The following is a 19,297-nucleotide window of genomic DNA, read 5'->3' on the forward strand; positions in this document are numbered from 1 at the left end:
GTAATGATAATAACGATGCATAGTCTGTGCCCGAGGCGTACACGACAATGTCGGCCCCATGGCCACGGTCGCGCAGCTGAGCATGCTCGTAAATAGACTCGGCCATTGGGAGTCAGTCGCTTCTTCGGGCGGTGCGCGGCGCCCTTGGCCGATCTGCAGGGTGCCGCGGTGCGCCTACCCGACGCTGACTACGGCGCCCCAAGCGAGGCCCCAACAGCGGGAGTGCTAGTGGGGAGATTGGCTTCGTATCCGGGCCTGACTTGGGTCACTTTTTCAGTAAGGGGGTTCAGCCTTTCATTCATGCTCGTATCTGCGACACTATGTCATTGTTGAATTCGTACATGTCACTAGGTTCTACGCAAACAAATCGAGGACGACTCTGCCCTGTAGCTGACCCTTGTCCATGCGCTGGAACACATCATTCAGATTCTCCATCTTCTCGGTCGTGAAGTGAGTCTTGACCACACCTCTGCAAAGAAATCAGTGAGCGTAGCACATCGGCCGGATGGTGAAGCTTACCGAGCAGCCATCTCCAATGTCTCAATAGCTTCCTGCCTGTTGCCAACGGCGCTGCCAATGATCCTGAGCTGGTGGACCAACATGGTCGCAGGATCGGCGCCTCCGATGGGCACTGCGTCTCCTTCGGGTACACCGACACAGACAAGACTGCCGCGGAATTTGAGGAAGGACAGTGCCTGTCCGTATGCCGCATTGCTGGCGGTGCAGACTACCACGGATGCAGCACCAAGCCCGCCAGTGGCAGCTTTGACATCTTCGGCGAGTTTCTTGTTACCCTCTGCATCGCGGCTATACTTGGTGACATCGAAGAAGACCTCTGCTCCGGATTCCTTTGCCAGCTTTTCTTTATCGCCTGAATCGATACCGATCATGCGGAATCCCATACCGCGGGCACCGATCTGCAGAGCAAGATGCCCCAGGCCGCCACCACCGCCAGGGCTATGCACGATCAGTTTCTAGACGTATTTACAGGAGCTGCTCTTACATGACAACCCAATCGCCGGGCTGGGCACCTGACTTTTTAAGGGCGGAGTATACCTGATATCGTGGTGAGTAAATGAGCAGTTATTAGGCTAGTATGGCCCGCATCGAGCAGTCTCCTACCGTAACACCGCCACACAGCATCGGCGCGGCAACGTCGCTGGCAAGCCCATCGGGAATTGGAGTAACATAATGAGCCGGCGCAAGCGCGTACTGCTGGAAAGTCCCTGGGGTGCTGTTTGAATCAGTCATATGATCAATCATGCGTCTTTCTCGAAGCCCGTACTAGTATCCCGAGATCTTGCCTGATGCGCAGCTGGCATCTGCTCCGGCGCGGCAGGCCGGGCAGTTGGTGCAGGCGGATGCAAGCCACTTGATGCCCACACGGTCGCCTTTCTTCAGGCTCGAGCTCTCGGTACCGGGTCCGAAGGCAACGATATCGCCAACGCCCTCGTGGCCACCAACCTGGCCCTTCGCGGTGGGTGCTGGTAGCCACGCCTAAGGGGGGGTCAGCAGACAGCTCTGAGTCCGAGTGACAATAGACGTGGGGGGGGGAGACGAGGATTGGCTTGCGGAGATGGGCTACAGGTATCTCTGGTTGAGGCAGACACGTACCCAGGAGTTTGTCATGACGCCCATATCTGAGTGGCAGACTCCAGAGTGAGTGAGACGGACAAGCACCTCGCCAACGCCTGGCTTGGGGGTGTCGATTTCCTCAATCTTGGTCGAGATCTTGCCGGGCTCATCGTAAACAAGAGCCTTGTGCTTCGACGGAACCTCTGCTGTGGTCATGGTGCTGAAGTTGTAGATTTGGGGAGTAGGGTAGACGTAAGATACACAGAAAAGAATGACAGAGACGGATCTGATCGAGAAAGAAGAAGAGGGGTGTTCAGAGTTCCCAGGCTGCTATTTGGCTACAGAACGGCTGCACGAGGAAAGTACCTGAGGGGTCCTGGTGTCGTCAAACCTCGGTCGCGGGGTAAATGGTCGACGCGTTCATGGTCAAGGAGAGCTCCAAGCCGATATGGGTCGAAGAGTCGTCCTGCATGACACTGACTCGTTCGGAGATAGTTTGAGCGGCAGCGAACCTCGGCGCCGGATGTCGCATTGCGGAGTGCGGATAGGTTCCTTTATGCTCGTCACTTTGCCCACATTGGGTTCAGGCAAATGGCTGGGATGTGCGGCGAAGCTAGCATGGGTATTCGCACCCCACTATCAACGCACCGGCGGAAGCTCTTGCAAAGTGTTGCGTCAGACCTTGTCAGGCATGGGTCTTGGATACACTAACATCATATTGAGATAGAGAAATGCCTATCAATTGAGCCTGCCAACACCGAAAAAACAGCCTTGTCCAGGTCCTACCTAAAATTATCGACCTCATGAGGCCCTTTCAATGCGCGAGGGCCACTTCTGTAATCCCGTCATGGTAATCTCCCTTTCGGGTCGCCAGACGCTTCGTGACGATTTAGCTGAGTTCCGTTGTTCAGCCCACGATGTCGCGGAACATGCGATGGAACCGAATCTTGTACCCATCATGGGCCCCGTATCTGTCCAGGTTACGATGAATTTCCCTGACATCTTGCCGCATAGCTTCCACGCCAACGTTGTCTCCAGTGCTCTCCACAATCTCTGCCATCAGATCCAGCATGAAATCCCCTCGATGTCGCTGTTGTAGCAGATGGGAGAACAGGCACGTTCCACTGACGCGATCCCTCCTCGTTGTGCGTGCTCTGGGATCCATCCCAGGGTCAGAAATGTCGGCGAGTAGACGAACAAGCACTCCCAGGATCTGCCGATCGTGCTCCTGCTCGTCCCGAAGCGACTCGTGTTGACGATGCTCTCTGTCAAGAGCAGCTTTCCCCATCAACTCCTCCATATTCTCCGCTGCGGCTTCCACCGCAACAACACCTTCCTTATACTCACGCATGTTTGCTTCCGATCGGTATAGGAGCTTCTCCTTGAAGGTTATAGCTCTGTCCCGAAGCGACTTCATGCGACCGAAGAGAGTGAGGATGTCTCGTTCGGGCTGGTAGCAAGCCCATTGGGCCATGGTGAACAGGTAGTCTGCCGACGAAGTCCAGTTTCTTTGCTCGGTCCTGGACTCTGGGAGAGTAATTCGGGACATGAGCTCAGTCTGCCACTCCGAGGGCAGGACGTCTCGATCGAAGGACGACATGAAGTCCTGGTACTCCCACTTTCTCTGATCCAGAACCTCCTGCGCTTGGGCATCGACCTCGCCCATCGAGCTTTCGCTGTCCGTCATCTCGCGTGGAGGCTCAATTCGGGGACCACGCAGAGGGAGCCTGGAGAATGGAGTTGTTGGAGTATCCGACATTGCAACAGCTTGCAAACTCGAACAAAGAAGCGATTCAACCCGGAAATATAAATCTTCAGGAGTTCATCCCGCACCCTGGCCGGCCTCAAGGTAACCTCCTCGAAGAAAGGACGACCTCACAAGATGAGCTCATTGTCCACTGCCGTTTTCGAGGGGCCGGGTGATAAGGCTTTCTGGTCGGAAAGAGGTGTACAGGAGGCCGCAGGCCATAGTGTTGGACACTGTTGGTTCTGAAGAGCATCGGACGTTAGGAACGGCCCGCGAACATGGATTATCGCTTTGTGGCCTGTACCTGGGGAGGTCATGATCCAGTGAGTAAAAACGCCTAGCTGGAGTACAATGATGGAGCTCGGGTATACACTCTCGATATCGACCGGCGGAGGCCAGGCGTTCTTCGGCTCGCGAACTAAGATTGACGCTAGCGGGTAGAGGCTTCAATGTTCCTTGGTCCGGTCTCGAATGTAGCCTCCGCTTCGCCGCGGGATGCACTTACAACGTGACGAACTCCTAGCTCTCATCGTGTCCGAGTTAGTGCAGTGATATTGAGGTCTAAACAACTCCCGGGACTGCTATCTGAGAGTAGCCATTAAAGCTCGCCAATCGAGGTCGAAGTATACCGTCACGTGAGCGCCAAGAAGGCGACCAGAAGGCGACCTGCAGCGGCGGCGCTTGCATCGATTGAACAATTGGATATCGGCTGATCGTGACAAAATAGACGCAGAGATGTGTACTTTTCGGGTCGCTTCGATGGAGAGTATTGTGATATTTGAGTTAGCCTGCAGCATACAATCTTCCGCATGGCCTTGTTGAACCTTGCCGGGTCAGGCCAGGTAGGTAATGGGCCTTCAATGGTGCAGGGGATCGACGGTGTACGCCCTGCTGAAGAGCCTGGGCGGCTAACTTCATCCATTTCCCGGTTACGGTATGATTCAGCCCCCTTGGCCCAAATACCGGGCCGAGCTCGATAACAGCAGTCTGCGAAAAGTGCTCCTGGGTTGGGACCTTAATGCATGCCAGGTGAGTCACTGGGTCGGCAATTACCGTGCGCTCGCGGTTGCCATGGTGTGCGCAATTCTGCCCAAGTAAAAGCTAGAAGTGCTCCCACGCCATCGAGACCTTGAAGACGATACCAGACCCGTTTGAGTAAAGCTGCCTACCAATAGTTTCGGGGCAGCAGAAGACGGTCGGTAGTTCTTCCCATCACTTAAATCTGACTGACCAATTTGGCTCTGCACAAGCCCTGTCAATAGAGGAAAACTTCCGTAGGTGCCAGGAAGACTCCCAGGGTAGATCGACTTACACGGCCTTTGACTATGCTCAGGCATGGGTAGTGGGGAACACAGTTCTATCCATGCATAACAGTGTGATACTGAACCGGGAAGGGTGCCTGGTGCGTCGGTTCTGACGCTTCCATTGTATCGACAAGGGACCAAATCCTGATAACAGTGGTCATGTGTCTCTTGGATCAGCCGAAGCAGCAGCTTTGACAATCTAGCGGCCAACACCACCTGCCAAGCAGATGCCCCAGCAATCACGTTGCAGCAGCTTAGAATGATGCTCAGCGCGGAGTTTGTGGTCATGACTTTTCTATGGTAATGGCGAGGATCACCACAAAGAGGCTAACAACGACCTGAAATCGATTTGAGTTAGGGACCTAAGCATATGACCGGACACCTGACTCACCGCCAAGGACAGTACTGCCACAAGGTTGATTTCCCAACCTCCAGAAATGGCTTTTCCAAGGGCCATTTGCTTTTGCAGTTTGAGAAAGCGAGCAGTGCCAACCAAAAGTAGCAGAATGGCCATGATTTGACAAATGCTTGAGAATGGTACACCGACGATGTGAAAGCCAAAGACAGGGCTAGGGTTTAGGGAGTGCTGCAAACGAAACAGTTGAGCAATAAAGATGCCCGTCATCGAGAACATTTGACTCGTACGCAGGAAGGCTAGGAACGTACGCTCATTTGCTGCAGGCCGATATTAGCCAAGCTCATTCATATGTAGCCCAGTAGTCAGGGGCTCTCACCGAGGTGGTCACGGCATGCCACATGGGGCACCGACATGGAGACATGTCGTCGCCAGAGCCGAGCTATTCGGCGACGAAAAGGCCCGTGACTTGGATTTGGGTCTGTGCTGATTCGAACGAACCGTACCTCGTCAGGTGGATGAAGCTCAACGGCTTCGTCCTCGGATGGCTGTTGCAGAATCTGTGCACTCTGAGTGGTTGGCTGTGGTTCTCGCTGGAGTTCGGGCATCGGGGGACGTTCTTTGGCGCGGATGGCGTGCTCCAGGGTTTGCCTGAAAACTGCCTTCGCGATTGGATAGGCGTCGAACCCCTGGAACCAATCCCCTGAAAGACTGGAGGTGTGCGAAGTTGTGGCTTCGAGACGGGTACTGAATATGTACAGAAGTCTTGCCTGCATAAGTAGTCATCGTGGTTGTTCTCGATGGAGTTGAAGCAGTCAATTGCGCTCCCAGAGCATGGAGATGAAGTGGCATTGTCAACGCTGCGTCATTGCAGTGCCGACACCGGTTGGGTGGAGTGTTCGGGGCACGACTCGAGGGCTACGCCGTTGGCTCCCGCACTCCCGCATTTTAGCGACGCGGCTTTATCGGAAGACAGATGGCTGCTTCTTGTGCGGTGCAGCACCCATGACTGGCTCAAAAATACGTTGCGTGCAGCTTATGAGCTTGCCAACATCCATGTACATAGACGAACCAGGCGCCGGATGGTCTGCACAATGACGGATCAGCAGGATCTTGGGCGGCGGGTCAATTCCAAGTTTCGCGTCCGCTAGGCGGCGGATGCCCCGCCATCTTATTTATCGCGGAGCTTCCAGAATACAAGGCCATCCCAGCCTCCTCTTCTGCTTCGTGAGATTGCCTTGTCTGCCACGTTATTCTCCTGCAGACACTTATAACCTTTCTCCCGGCCCTCGCAAAGTATTTGCGATAGGTTTCTCCTTCTCTGTTCCTGCTCGCGAGACACCCGGCCACAACAATTCACCCGGCCCGCCAAGCTTTGGTTTACTGCCTGACGCCCGGCCCCGCAGTCAACCCAACGACTTCACTTGCGCTGTTCTCTCTCTTCAGCGCAGACTAAGGCTCTGATTCGTTTCTTGAGCTCAGTCAAGTCCAGTCGACACGAGCACGATGCTCGGTGGATTCCTCTTCGCCTCATGGCGTATCTTCCAGCTTGTGACGCTGATCCCGGTCATTGGCATGCTGGTAAGTCGCAAACGGATCCCTTGACTTGGTACACCACTAACAGCTGCAGGCATGGTTTGTCGATGGCTACAATAACCAAAACCTGCTCACCCCGTCGCCCATCCTTGTCCTCTTCATTGTCTCTGTCCTTGCTGCCGCCTGGGCCTTGGCCACGGTTGTTCGACTGGGATCAACCCGACGATCCGCTCTCTTCGTCGCGTTCATCGATCTATGCTTTGTAGGCGCATTCATAGCCGCCGTATACTACCTACGCCGCATCGACGATACCGACCATTGCAACCACTTTGAAAGATCTCCACTTTATGGTCAGCTCACAATCTTCGGATTCCAGGGCCGACAGCAGGGCTTGTCATATGCGCGAGATCTCAAGAAGAATTGCAGCATGCTGTATGCGTCGTGGGTTTTTGGCATCATCAATGTCATCACCTTCTTCGTCACTTTCGTGCTCGCTCTTTTCCTTCACCGGCACAATCGGACGGTTTATACCAAGGAGGTCCGCAGGTCTTCGAGACACAGCAGTCGCAGAGGTCACTCGCACTCGGGCTCGCGGAGGAGCAGCAGCCGTCGCAGGTACTATGTGTGAGCAACTGTTAGAGACGGAAGACGCGCAGCAACGAATCTCCTAAGCCATATTTTGTTCACTTGGCCGGACATTGCAATTATTAGCGACTTTGTTTAAATAGCGGGCAATGAATGATGAGTTGAGGCTTTATCCTACTTCTCCGCGTACTTTCGGCGGCCATCAATGATGTCGTTCATTGGACTTCGTTCGATACGACTGTGCTTTGCTCACTACCGTCGTGCACTCTTTGTCTTTGAAGAATGGGGAAAGATGGGGGAGCAGGACGAATCTGGCCAATGAACTTGGCCGTAAATGCCCATCGGAGATCGCCATCCTCCCGCCTTTCCAGGCCCTGTCGTACATCCAGTACGAATGGACACCCCATTCTTCGCGACCGGAGACCAACGTCTCGAATGTATCAATGCAGAGTGCTTCAAATGGGTTCAATACCGAGAACCTCACGTTTGATCATTCGACCAACTGCGCGGCCTCCATGCCTGCCGTACGTGCTCAGATCAACCCAGGCACGGGCTACATCGAGAACATTCAGTCGCTACGTGAGATAGAGTACCCGCTGCTCAGAGACACGACCTATCTGGATCATGCTGGGACTACTCTCTATCCTAAGTCGTTGATCGAGGAGTATTCGAAAGACTTAACCCAGAACCTATTCGGGAACCCTCACTCAGCATCAGCGTCATCTCAGCTATCATCCCAACGCATTGACGATGTGCGTCTCCAAGTCTTACGATTTTTCAACGCAGAACCGGATCACTTCGATGTCGTCTTCACCGCCAATGCTACCGCTGCTATCAAACTCGTCGGGGAGGCCTTTCGAGATGGTCCTCAAGGATTTGACTATGCTTATCATGTCGACTCGCACACTAGTATAGTGGGAGTTCGGGAACTGGCACATATCAGCCATTGCCTGAGCGACGATGCCGGCGTCAATGGCTGGCTTAACGACTGCCAGGCCGTCGGGGGTGGCCGGCCGCGCTTGTTCGCTTACCCTGGACAGTCGAATATGACTGGGCGGCGTCACTCCTTGAAGTGGGCTGAGCGTGTCAACGATTTGTGCTCTAACAACACCGCACAGACATACACTCTCTTCGATGCGGCAGCACTAGCTTCTACCGCTCCATTGGACTTGTCAGACATCGCGACGGCACCCAGTTTCACAGCTGTGAGCTTTTACAAGATATTCGGTTTTCCCGATCTTGGAGCGCTACTTGTGCGAAAGGATGCAGCTGAACCGTTGTGCCGGCGCAAGTACTTTGGCGGCGGCACTGTGGAGGGAGTCGCAGTGACGGGTGGCCCATGGCATGCGTCAAAGCGGAGGTCGACACACGATCGTCTCGAGGATGGAACGTTGCCGTTCCATAACATCGTCGCCCTTGGGCACGCTCTGAGACAGCATGTTGGCATCTATGGGTCCATGGATGGAGTCTCACGCCATTGCGCCTATCTTACCAACGCTCTACGGACGCGCATGCTCTCATTACGCCACGGAAATGGAAGCGCCGTATGTCGTATATACGGCGCAAGCAGCCTTGGGGACACTCTACCAAACGGGCCCGTGCTCGCTTTCAATCTTCTCGATAACGCTGGGAACTATGTCAGTAACGCAGAGGTTGACAAACTTGCCATTGTCAGGCGGATTCATCTCCGAACAGGTGGTCTGTGCAACCCAGGTGGGACGGCGAGTTACCTGCACCTCACGGCGGATGACCTTCGTGGGAATCATGCAACAGGATACCGCTGTGGTGACGATAACGACATAATCAACGGTAAACCAGTGGGGACTATACGTGTCAGTCTCGGAGCTCCTAGTAGTTTGGAAGATGTTGATTCTTTTATGGACTTCTTGCAGGATTTCTACGTCAACCCCACAACGGAGGATCGAAAGACAACGGCAAACAAAGTCCGAGGCCATGGAAACAGCTTCACTGTCGAGGCTCTTACGGTGTTCCCTATCAAGAGCTGTGCAGCTTTCAATGTTCCTTCGGGCAGCCTCTGGGAAGTTGGCGCGCGAGGGCTGGCATGGGATCGCGAGTGGTGCCTCGTGCACGAAGGCACTCATCAGGCATTGAGCCAGAAGAAGTACCCACGCATGGCACTATTGCGACCCACAATCGACACTCAAGAACGTGTGCTGCGCGTCACTCACAACATACATGGCTCAGGGTGGCAGCAGCTTGAGGTGAATCTGGATGAAGCTCTAGTCGTGGGAAGGACAAGCCTCGTGTGCGACGCTGCCAAAACTCGCAGGACTTCCTCCGTTTGCGGCGAATCGGTGGACATAGAGCACTACACTTCACCAAAAGTATCACATTTCTTCACCGAGGCATTAGGAGTACCTTGTACTCTCGCTCGCTCTCCACAGCTGGGTTCTGTGCGCCGGCCGCAGATTCGCAGCCACACGGGCTTCACACCAGATCAGTCTGCTTTGAAAGCGTACTCAGTAGGACTCGCGAACGAGAGCCCGATACTGTTAATCTCGCGCTCAAGCGTGAATCGCCTGAACGAGCAAATTAAGGCCCGTGGAGGCGGAGGTAGGGCTGTACCGGCAGAGTCATTTCGTGGAAATATCATCGTCTCGGAAACACTTGAGAGAGGCCAGTCAGAGACCCCGTATGCCGAAGATGATTGGCGAGAGGTGAGCATAGGAAGCGACAGCGCTGGTGGCATATTCGAGATTATTGGTCCATGTCAGCGATGCCAGATGGTGTGCATTGATCAGGGCGATGGAAGCCGAAGACAGGAACCATTCAGCACATTGGCCAAGACACGGAAGAAAGAAGGAAAGGTGTGGTTCGGCATGCATATGTCTTTACGACAAAGCGAGAACAGGTTCATTAAGGTAGGGGATTACCTCCAGGCGACATCGAGGTCCGGAGCCACGTAGATGTACCAGTAGTTACCAAAATTACATAAACATTACGCAATATACGCCGGATTTACGTATTGAGCGCGTATGATCATCCCAACTCTGTCGAGTCTCTCCCCGCCTCCAATTCAGACTCCAAACATTTTTCTGTTCCTGCACCGCGCCTACACGTACGCTTGTCGTTGATGCCCACACTCCCCCACGATGTCGAAGAGAAAATCTGAGGAGCCTTTGGAGATCAGTGCTAGTGGCGTGTCTCCTGCCAGCAAAAGAGTGAGGATTGACGAGGTGGTGGATGAGGCGCATGCTGTTTCTCAAAGGTCTTCGAACGAGCGCAATGGCGACGGAGCCGGGACCAACGGTGTTGAATCCGACGCAGAATCAGATTTCGAAGAAGACCAAGTAGAACCTGCGCCTTTGCGGCAGACGGCGCCCACGGAAGGTTACAGTGATCTCTACCTAGACACAATCAAGCGTTCCATCCTCGACTTCGATTTCGAAAAGCTGTGCTCCATCACACTGTCGAACATCAACGTCTACGCCTGTCTCGTATGCGGGAAATACTTCCAAGGCAGAGGGCCCAAGTCGCACGCCTATTTCCACGCGCTCGAAGTCGACCATCATGTCTACATCAATATGGAGACGAAGAAAGTCTACGTCCTGCCAGAAGGCTACGAAGTCCAGAACAAGAGCTTGGACGACATCAAATATGTTGTCGACCCCAAATTCACAGAAGAGGACGTTAAGAAGTTAAACAAGATACCCAAGGAGTCCACCGACCTATCCAACAAGAAGTACCGACCAGGCTTCGTGGGTATGAACAACATAAAAGCGAATGACTACCTAAATGTGGTTGTACAGACCCTTTCACACGTTGCCCCTATACGCAACTTCTTCCTGCTGCATAAGTTTGCATCGAACACCCCACAGCTACCGGTGCGGTTCAGCACACTGGTACGCAAGATATGGAACGCCAAGTCCTTCAGGTCGCATGTCTCGCCCCATGAACTTCTACAGGAGATTGCCCTGCGCTCATCAAAGAAGTTCACATTAACGCAGCAATCAGATCCCGTCGAGTTCCTGTCGTGGTTTCTCAACAACCTGCATCTTACACTGGGCGGGTCAAAAAGCAAGCCGCTCTCGTCTGTCATTCAAAGGGCCTTTCAAGGAAGGCTTCGTCTCGAGTCTCAGGCTATCACAGCCAAATCTGACACCACCGGCGACCGATTACGATTCGAGGACTCCTCGAACATCACCACAAACGTGACCCCATACATGATACTGACGTTGGATCTGCCACCCACGCCCTTATTCCGCGACGCAAACGAGGACAAGAACATCATTCCTCACGTACCTCTGACAAGCCTACTGCAGAAATATAACGGCATGCAAGCTTCAGAGAGGCAGGCCCACCGTGTACGACATCGGCTGCTCCACCCTCTACCGCCGTATCTGATGTTTCACGTCAAGCGATTCAGCACAAACAAGTTCGTTTCTGAGCGCAACCCAACAATCGTCACGTTCGCCTCACCACGAGGTTTGGACATGTCTCCTTTCGTCGAGCCTAATCCGGAGATTCATTCTCCTGGAGAGCCCATCATCTACGACATGGTGGCCAACATCATCTTAGACACTGTGAGCGTGGCCACGGGGGGTGGAGAGGATTCTAATGCGGCCGATGCTGCTAGCAAGGCTGCGGGCGGAGAAAGAGAGAAGGTGGCGTGGAAGGTGCAGCTTCAAGATAAGGCTGTAGCTGCATCACAACGGAGCGACCTTCCAGAATGGGTGGAGATTCAGGACTTGTTCGTCGACCGCGCAGAAGCCGAAACGCTTTTCACGCGCGAAGGATACTTGATGGTATGGGAGAGGCGGAAGGAGAAACCATCGGGCACCAATGGAGCAGGCAAGGGCAAAGGCAGAGCCTGAGGTACTGCTGCCACTGTCTGGGCAAGTCTATTAGCGCTGAGGTGGCTCGACTGATGGAAAGTCTTGATGGTTATACCGATAGCCTGAGCACTGGATCGCAATACGGGAGGACTTTATTGCGTCCATCCTCAAAATAACGCTCTCAATAGGGTCTGACCGTCTTGATTGATCAAGGCCATGGTCACCATACCACGTGTCCCTGATTACAATCAACTGGCGTCCAGCTCGACCAACATGTCTTGTCGTCCAAGTGGGGTATGTCGTGCTGCCCCTTTACAACATGGTGAGATTTGCTCGGCGCCTCGAGGTACAGGTTGTGAGACGGCCCAATTGTGAACAGAGGTCGTGCAGACTTCTCTGCCACGGACCAGGTCAGCGCTAGTCTTCGGGACTCTTGCTGATTCATCGAGACAAGGAACTCCAAGCGTCTTTCGCCTCAGCGCGGTCAGTAGCAAGCAGCGACCGGAGTTTCCCGCCTCCTGAGAGGCGGTCGATGCTCGTGTTATTTCGTGTGTCTATCACATAATATGGCATTACAATGCGCGAGCGGTCCCACCCAGACTCAGCTGCAGGCTTTGAATCCACAGAGCTGGGGGAGTTATAAGCCGTGTCCCGACCTCTTTCATAGTACGCGAAGTCGATCAGCACTAGGAAATACAAGTTCTCAACGCATAAAACTCAACCGCTCACCTCCTGTTGTTCTCCAACCGTAGACAGGCGCCATGGCATCCTTAAAACCCCCATTCACGAAAGAAACGGCTCATCAGAAGCTGAAGTTCGCTCAAGACATGTGGAATACCAAAAACCCGGAACAGGTGGCGAAAGCATACACCCCAGACTGCATCTGGCGAAACCGCGATGTCTTCATACAAGGTAGAAACGGATTGTTGTAGCTGCTACAAAGACAGAGTTTGGCTGACCCAAAGGTTTCCAGGGACGGAGGAGATCATCAAGCTCCTAACGGCCAAGTGGGAGAAGGAGAAGAACTATCGACTGCGGAAAGAACTCTTCTGCGTGGGCGGCGACAGCAACGAGAAGATCGCGGTGCAGTTCTGGTATGAGTACCAGGATTTGCATGACGGCTACAAGTGGAAGCGGTGCTATGGTCTGGAGGATTGGACCTTCAACGAGGAGGGGAAGATGAGGAAGAGGATGATGAGCGGCAATGACGTTCTTCTGGGCATTTGGGGAAGCGGTGAAGCCATTCCGGAGCGGTCGATTGAGGGAAGGTGGTTCTTGGACGGCGTGGATGTTGAAGATGAATCCGTCACGAAAATGATCACTGAGAAGCATTACTAGTACTCTAGGAAATAACTGAGTCGCGAGGAGGAGGGCCGCCATCAGGCAGTAAAAGTCTTGGCACAGCGCTTGATTCGTCTCGTAAATCCAACGATGAAGCCTCAGGTCATCGAGCACGGCAGTGATTTTGATCCGCATCTTTGTAGTGTATCTGCTAAGTTCCATTCCATCGAGCCATTTGATGAAGTCACGGGACCATTGCTTATGACAGTATGAGGACGAGATGCGGTGTCTGTTGAATGGAAGCCCTCAGTTCGCACCTTACGTAATCACCGGCCTAGCCTCTTTAAGCTCCCGCCGTCGATCATCGTGCAAGTAAACCACCTGCGCATCGAGCCCGTGGACAAGATTCATGCTCCCATTCTGGTACATATTTCGACCCGACCATGGCCTCTCAAATAGATGCTAAGACCGCGCGATTACCGCACATCGCGCGCAGCGATCGAGAAAGCGACGACTACAAAGGCGCCTGGGAGAAGAACGAAGAGAGGTTCACGTCGTACGCCACCACCTTTCCCTTCTCGAGCCCAACTATGCATTAGTGCTACAGTTTCTATCATGTTAGCGAGAGATGCGATCTACTCGCACTCCTTCGGACGGCCCAAGAGAAGCACGTACTGATGGAAGAGGCTGTGATAGGAAACGCAGTTCTGAATACCATGATCCCTGCCAGGACTTTGCGAACCGAAGTATACGCTGCTTGCATCGCAACGGCGGCGACAAAGATATGTGTCAAGACTACTTCCAGTGAGCATGTCGGATGCGTGTGCCGGAGTGGATGCTGACAGAGGGCAGAGCTTACCGAGACTGCAAGAAGGAGTGGACTACAAAGCGGCGGTTAGGTATTACTGCTGCGGTGACCACCGACCAAAAGGAGGCCAATCCGTCCTGACGAAGAAGAGATCTCTGATATTCAGTGATATAAGGAAAGAGCGAAATCCTCGTGCAGTTGCCCATGCTCCGAGCTCGTTCAGTCTCGCTCGAAAAGCTCCTTGCCTATTTGGCGGTCGATTCTACCATTAGAGCGGTTCGCAAGCTGCCGCTGGAGTATAGAAAGAGGCAACACTGCGAGAGCATGGCGGGTACAACGTGGGACGCCCCCGACCGAGGCGGAGCGGCGGCGCAGACAGCTGGGGACATCGGTGCGAACTACACTCGGACTCTGTAAGAAATGTATATAATATGTACAACAGCGGCAAGTACGTGAATGACATGCCTAGCGCTGCGTTCACACTTCAGCAGCAGCACTTGACATGACCAGTATTTCAAAATATGGTGAGCTTCATGTTGGTACTACCGCTGTGCAGGGAAGTGGGGAGAGATGAGGCAACATGCGAATCTGGGCAACATTTGTGCCCTCACCCCACCGATCCTCACCATTCGTCCCGCTCATACCGTTCTCGACTTGCGCACAACTTTCACTTCGCCATGGCTGATTGATCTGATTTCCTGCCACGATGGCCGACGGTAGTAGTGTCGCCGAGCGCCGCATCCGCCCAATTCAGGATGCGGTTGCTTCAGAGAATTGGAAGCAGGCCCTCAAAGAGTGCGAGAAATGGCAGAAGAAGGGTGAGAAGTCAGACAAGTTTCTGGTACGTCCTGCACTCGTACATCCTGCCTATCCCGCTCCTCTGACCAGTCTAGGCTCTCAAAGCCTACGTTCTCGTCAACCAAGCCGACCGTAGCCAAATCGATAGAGGCCAGTCCGAGACTCTTGGGCTCTGCAGTCGAACACCGGCCGTTACCGATTTTGATGCCATACATACACTACAAGATGCCCTTCGCGACCTGTCGCTCGAGACCCAAGAGGGAAACAAGCTCTGGGAGCGCGCTGCAGCCGCAAAGTCCGGCGACAAGACTCTGCTCATGACCTGGCTCGACAGCTGCCTCGAGGACTCCCAATGGCAGTCTGCTCAGAAGGTGTGACACCAATCTACCAATCAATTTACTGTTGCCGGCCCTCCCCGGACAATAGACTCTCTGAAGAGACGGAAAGCTGACATGGTGTGCCAACCCAACAGGCCGCCATGGCGCTGCGCAAAGCATTCCCCAACGACCGTAACTACGATTTCTGGAACATCCTACTGTGTTTCCTGGTACACCAGGATAAGAGCCTGGGCGACAAAGAAAGGACACTTTTCGGAACGCTTGCGTATCGGCTTGTAAGCAAGGCGGTAGAAGGCGTACCAAAGAGCACGGTGAGTTGCTTCCCACAAAATCAAGAGTTGGCTGCTGATGGTATGACAGGAGCAGGTCTTGAGCCCAGGCAAGGCAGTGACAGCGCCTGAGGAAATTGCACTCCTAGTACAGATCTATCTGGCTACAGGACACGCCAATGAGGCAGTAAACTTGTTGACTGGGCCTAGTTTGAGCGTTGAGTCTACGGTCGGTGGTCAGGATCCTGCTCTCGTAGTATCGTTGCTATTGCAAGCCCTCGGTACGACCAAGGACTGGCCAAAGACCTTCGAAGTTTGCAAGCGACTGTTACATTCCTCGAACTACAAAGACGATGATCGTGTGTGGAGACTCATCAAGCAAAACGAAGAATGTGCGAAGGGCTCGACGTAAGTCTTGCAGCAGCCCCGACTGTTGAATATAGGCTGACGGAAGCGCAGAGATGATCAAGTTGGAGAGCTCCTGGCAATACCCGCGACTGACGGGGAGAAGCCCTCTCGCTGCTTGCTGCTGAAAAGGCTCGAGCAGGTTACCGAGAAAGCCGACTTCTCTCCTGACGAAGCTCTACCCATCTACAAGGAGTTTTTTGCAGCGTTTGCCAACAGGTCTTTTGCCTTCTCGGACTTGCGTCCCGCCCTTGAACGTCTTGACAAGCAGTCGCTTCAGACATTAGCTTCTTCGTTCAACTCCAGTTCGCTGGCAGCCGAACTCTTCGCTCTCAAGACATCTCGACTGTGCCCCAGCCCGGATACCAAAGACCTTTTCGCACACGCCACAGGCGCCCTCAGACTTTATGACACCTCCCTAGATGCAGGCACCCCAGTCCTAGAAGCACCTGTCCTGGCTGCTCTCTCTCTGATCCAGCTGTCCTTCTCGATCTCCTCCCGAGCGCTCCTCCTCAAAGCTACAGTCATCCTCGAAAGATGCCATAGCAAGCACGAGGATTTCTTTCCAGCATCAGTCCTCCTTGTCTCACTCTATCGACATCTTGGCTTCTTGTCGCTGGCCCTCTCAACCTTCAGCTCCTTGTCCGTGAAGAATCTGCAATGGGAGACGGTAGGGCATCTTTGCCTCACTCGGATCAGTACACTTCATCCACACCTTTTAGAGGACGTGGCTGGCCACAACGGCAAGAAAAAGATACTATTTAGTCCATTGCAAGCCGTCGAGAGTACATTACAAAATGTTGACAAGGTTATTGCCGGCTTGGCTGACAGTGTCAAACGTGGCCTTCGTGAAGGGTCTTACTCTAATATTCTCGATGCTGTGGACACGAAGACACAAATTGACAAGAGCGAATGGAATGTTGTTTGCGGCCTTGAGGAGCGAAAGCTATTACGAATGACAGCGGTTGACTTGGCCAATTCCCACCCAAAGGTCCAGTGGCGTCAAGATGTGGAGCTCAACGACTTACGGGACACTTCTTATCTACCTCATTATTCCAACGGTGATGAGAAGGTTTGGACAATGTTACGGTGCGGGCCAGACCCTGGAGCAGGTTGGGCGGCAGCAATGCTGTTGTTTGAACGCTTGTTGGATTATTTGGACCCAGTGGGAGAAAAAGAGGTCAAGGAAAGGGAATGGGCGGCTCTTGAGGAAGAACAGCAAAGAGCCAGCAAGCATTTACTCAACGACGAGTTGAACGAAGGGCAACTCACCGGTCCGGAGGAGGACCTATACCGATCAGTACTGCACGTTGTCGACCTTGTCAGGAGTTCAAAAGATGGCAAGAATCATGATGAGGATGCGCTGGCTGCCGTTGAAAAAACCCTCGCCGAGTGGCTCAAGGAAAAGCATGATGTCGAACACAGTGGCAGCTGGAGACACTTGCATCACTGGTATGTCGGCTACGAGCTCTCACATCTGGTACACGCATTTACCACCTGGGCCGCGCGGGCGACTTTACCTTCCGCTGCCGGTGACGCGAAGGGCAAGCGAAAAGGCAAAGCCGTTGTGCAGAACGTAGGGAACCCCATCCCCGAAGACAAGCTCGCACAGCTCGAGCAGCTCGGCGTCAAGCTCAGGGATGGCATCCGTGGAGCAGCGCAGCAGGCCAAAGCAAGCTTGGTCGAGGGAGGAGCCCTTGGCCGCATCATGGAGATGGTCCTACCTGCTGAAGGCGAAGCCGCCGAGTCTGGTGACATCGGTGGTGAGGGCGAGCGCGAGGAAAAGGAGTTCAGTCAGGTGCTCAGGCAGTATATCGATGCGACGGGAGGCGACGGCGCTGCAGAGGTCAGTGTGGGCAAATGGCTGGAGAGCGAGGAGGATGCTTATACGGGCGTGTTGGCTTCTGATCGCGTCTTGGGCGAGAGATTCGCGGCTAGACCTGTTGATGGCCAAAGCAGGAAGTAGTAGGTGTCTTATACTGTACGGAATGAGCATGGTCCCGGGACTGAGTGTCACCAGCGGCTGTGGAAGGGCATGAGTTGCGAAGTTGGTAGAATAAGATCGAATATATGCGTCTTGCGCCCACGACCTAGCTAAAGGGGGGCAGTAGACAGTGAAGACCTGCAGTCGATGATTTTCCGTTTAAGCACGCACTCCTAGTCGGCGCATTCGGGGTCAGAACCTGTTTGTATACAGGAAAGGAGAGGCAAGAGAGAGAGGCAGCGCCGCCGAGACGTGAGTGCAAATCAACATGTGGATGCATTTGGTCATTTTCTAGTTTCCGCGCACATAGCGCTCGCCTGTCTCGGTCGCAAGCCCGGGAGAGGTGAAGCGATAACGTCCGTAGGCCCACGCCCTGGATCAGAATTCCCGACTATCAGCGACATCGGTATAGACTTTGGACCGTCCCAGATCCGGCAGTTTGCAGCCAGCATTCTGTCAGCCCGGGGCCCGATCCTTCGACAGTGTAGTCTCCGCGGCTCAACGGGTCAGACAGCTGCTAGCCTGTTCGATTTTCCTAGCCGACGATGTGTAGCCGGCTTGCAAGCCTTTCGATTTCGGCCCTTTCCGATGTCCAACGCCCCCTTCGCAATGCATGCCTGGTATGCCGCAAGCTTTGAGACACCCGTATTGGACCACCAAATTTAGTCTTGCCTGCCCTTGAGTAACCGTTTAGTGACCTTGTCCTTCTCGATAATGTACACGTGTGCACCCCAACCTGAGAGCGCATCACGATCGACGGCATTGAGCAGCGCTTGGGAGATGGTCTCAAAGAGTGCCTCTGGCTCCTAATCTGAGTTAGCAGCTATGCGATGTAAAGTGACTGCCTATCAGAGCGTCGCGCCGGTAGACCGGTGAAGCAACTTTGGGAATAAACATACCAGATCCGGCTCCCATAAGCCTTCGCACGTGCCGAATAACTGCTCGCTTGCTGTGCCGCCGACGATGAAGTCTTTTGCGAAGTCAATGCAGCCGATACTGTCGAAGCCGCAGATGAATGGTTTGCCCGTCGTGTGATTGATGCCCGCCAGCACCGGGGAGATAAACCATGGTCCGAACCGCTTCTCGTACAGGCTGGAGCTCACCAGGTTGGCAAGCGTCTGTGGGGAGATGTTGCGTTCTTCTCTCAGTCTGTACATGTTGACCTTGTAGCGGAATGTGTCGGAGACAGTCTGAACGTCCGTTGCTAGACCAGTGAGACCGAGATATGTTGACGGGCCGTAAGAGAAGATCTTGGGGAAGTTATTCGAGACCGTCAATGCCTGCATGCCGAGACGGAGATCGCAAGCGATGGCAACGCAGTCTTTGCCGACCATGGCGACAAGGGCACCGCCATTGATGTCGAAGGGGGAGGACTTCCGGGCGGTTAGTGGATGGGTATGTCACTGTCGGCAGGAAGAGCTTACCATGGCGACGGTGGTGTGGAGGTAAGAAAGGAGTCTGGAGGCTGAGACTCGGATCTATCAGCGAATGCAGAGCAGTGTCGAGGAATTGACGA

General features: G+C 53.8%; 10 protein-coding genes across 10 annotated transcripts; 6 read left to right on the forward strand and 4 right to left on the reverse strand.

Moving 5' to 3' along the window:
* Positions 1-354: 354 nt before the first annotated feature.
* Positions 355-1,791, reverse strand: HMPREF1541_06501 (uncharacterized protein; the record flags this gene model as incomplete). The annotated part of the gene is made up of 6 exons (XM_008720833.1): positions 355-469; positions 520-957; positions 1,004-1,056; positions 1,123-1,234; positions 1,286-1,497; positions 1,615-1,791. 6 exons carry the CDS (start codon positions 1,789-1,791, stop codon positions 355-357), a joined length of 1,107 nt encoding a protein of 368 aa, XP_008719055.1.
* Positions 1,792-2,482: 691 nt separating this feature from the next.
* HMPREF1541_06502 (uncharacterized protein) lies at positions 2,483-3,262 on the reverse strand (the record flags this gene model as incomplete). The annotated part of the gene is made up of 1 exon (XM_008720834.1): positions 2,483-3,262. The coding sequence occupies one exon, from the start codon at positions 3,260-3,262 to the stop codon at positions 2,483-2,485; it is 780 nt and encodes a 259-aa protein (XP_008719056.1).
* Positions 3,263-5,014: 1,752 nt separating this feature from the next.
* HMPREF1541_06503 (uncharacterized protein) lies at positions 5,015-5,302 on the reverse strand (the record flags this gene model as incomplete). The annotated part of the gene is made up of 1 exon (XM_008720835.1): positions 5,015-5,302. A coding segment is annotated over one exon (288 nt), but the record flags the coding sequence as incomplete, so codon positions are not given.
* Positions 5,303-6,487: 1,185 nt separating this feature from the next.
* Positions 6,488-7,145, forward strand: HMPREF1541_06504 (uncharacterized protein; the record flags this gene model as incomplete). The annotated part of the gene is made up of 2 exons (XM_008720836.1): positions 6,488-6,562; positions 6,612-7,145. 2 exons carry the CDS (start codon positions 6,488-6,490, stop codon positions 7,143-7,145), a joined length of 609 nt encoding a protein of 202 aa, XP_008719058.1.
* A 472-nt stretch (positions 7,146-7,617) lies between these two features.
* Positions 7,618-10,029, forward strand: HMPREF1541_06505 (uncharacterized protein; the record flags this gene model as incomplete). Its single annotated transcript, XM_008720837.1, has 1 exon — positions 7,618-10,029. One exon carries the CDS (start codon positions 7,618-7,620, stop codon positions 10,027-10,029), a length of 2,412 nt encoding a protein of 803 aa, XP_008719059.1.
* Positions 10,030-10,215: 186 nt separating this feature from the next.
* HMPREF1541_06506 (uncharacterized protein) lies at positions 10,216-11,937 on the forward strand (the record flags this gene model as incomplete). The annotated part of the gene is made up of 1 exon (XM_008720838.1): positions 10,216-11,937. The coding sequence occupies one exon, from the start codon at positions 10,216-10,218 to the stop codon at positions 11,935-11,937; it is 1,722 nt and encodes a 573-aa protein (XP_008719060.1).
* A 722-nt stretch (positions 11,938-12,659) lies between these two features.
* Positions 12,660-13,236, forward strand: HMPREF1541_06507 (uncharacterized protein; the record flags this gene model as incomplete). Its single annotated transcript, XM_008720839.1, has 2 exons — positions 12,660-12,810; positions 12,872-13,236. The coding sequence occupies 2 exons, from the start codon at positions 12,660-12,662 to the stop codon at positions 13,234-13,236; spliced, it is 516 nt and encodes a 171-aa protein (XP_008719061.1).
* Positions 13,237-13,810: 574 nt separating this feature from the next.
* HMPREF1541_06508 (cytochrome c oxidase-assembly factor COX23, mitochondrial) lies at positions 13,811-14,074 on the forward strand (the record flags this gene model as incomplete). Its single annotated transcript, XM_008720840.1, has 2 exons — positions 13,811-13,983; positions 14,032-14,074. Coding segments are annotated over 2 exons (216 nt in total), but the record flags the coding sequence as incomplete, so codon positions are not given.
* A 619-nt stretch (positions 14,075-14,693) lies between these two features.
* Positions 14,694-17,763, forward strand: HMPREF1541_06509 (uncharacterized protein; the record flags this gene model as incomplete). The annotated part of the gene is made up of 5 exons (XM_008720841.1): positions 14,694-14,828; positions 14,881-15,156; positions 15,258-15,434; positions 15,484-15,800; positions 15,852-17,763. The coding sequence occupies 5 exons, from the start codon at positions 14,694-14,696 to the stop codon at positions 17,761-17,763; spliced, it is 2,817 nt and encodes a 938-aa protein (XP_008719063.1).
* A 680-nt stretch (positions 17,764-18,443) lies between these two features.
* On the reverse strand, positions 18,444-19,115 carry HMPREF1541_06510 (proteasome component PUP3; the record flags this gene model as incomplete). Its single annotated transcript, XM_008720842.1, has 2 exons — positions 18,444-18,587; positions 18,681-19,115. The coding sequence occupies 2 exons, from the start codon at positions 19,113-19,115 to the stop codon at positions 18,444-18,446; spliced, it is 579 nt and encodes a 192-aa protein (XP_008719064.1).
* Between the last annotated feature and the right edge of the window lie 182 nt (positions 19,116-19,297).

Source organism: Cyphellophora europaea, assembly GCF_000365145.1.
Source record: "Cyphellophora europaea CBS 101466 unplaced genomic scaffold supercont1.6, whole genome shotgun sequence".
Taxonomy (NCBI): Eukaryota; Fungi; Ascomycota; class Eurotiomycetes; order Chaetothyriales; family Cyphellophoraceae; genus Cyphellophora; species Cyphellophora europaea.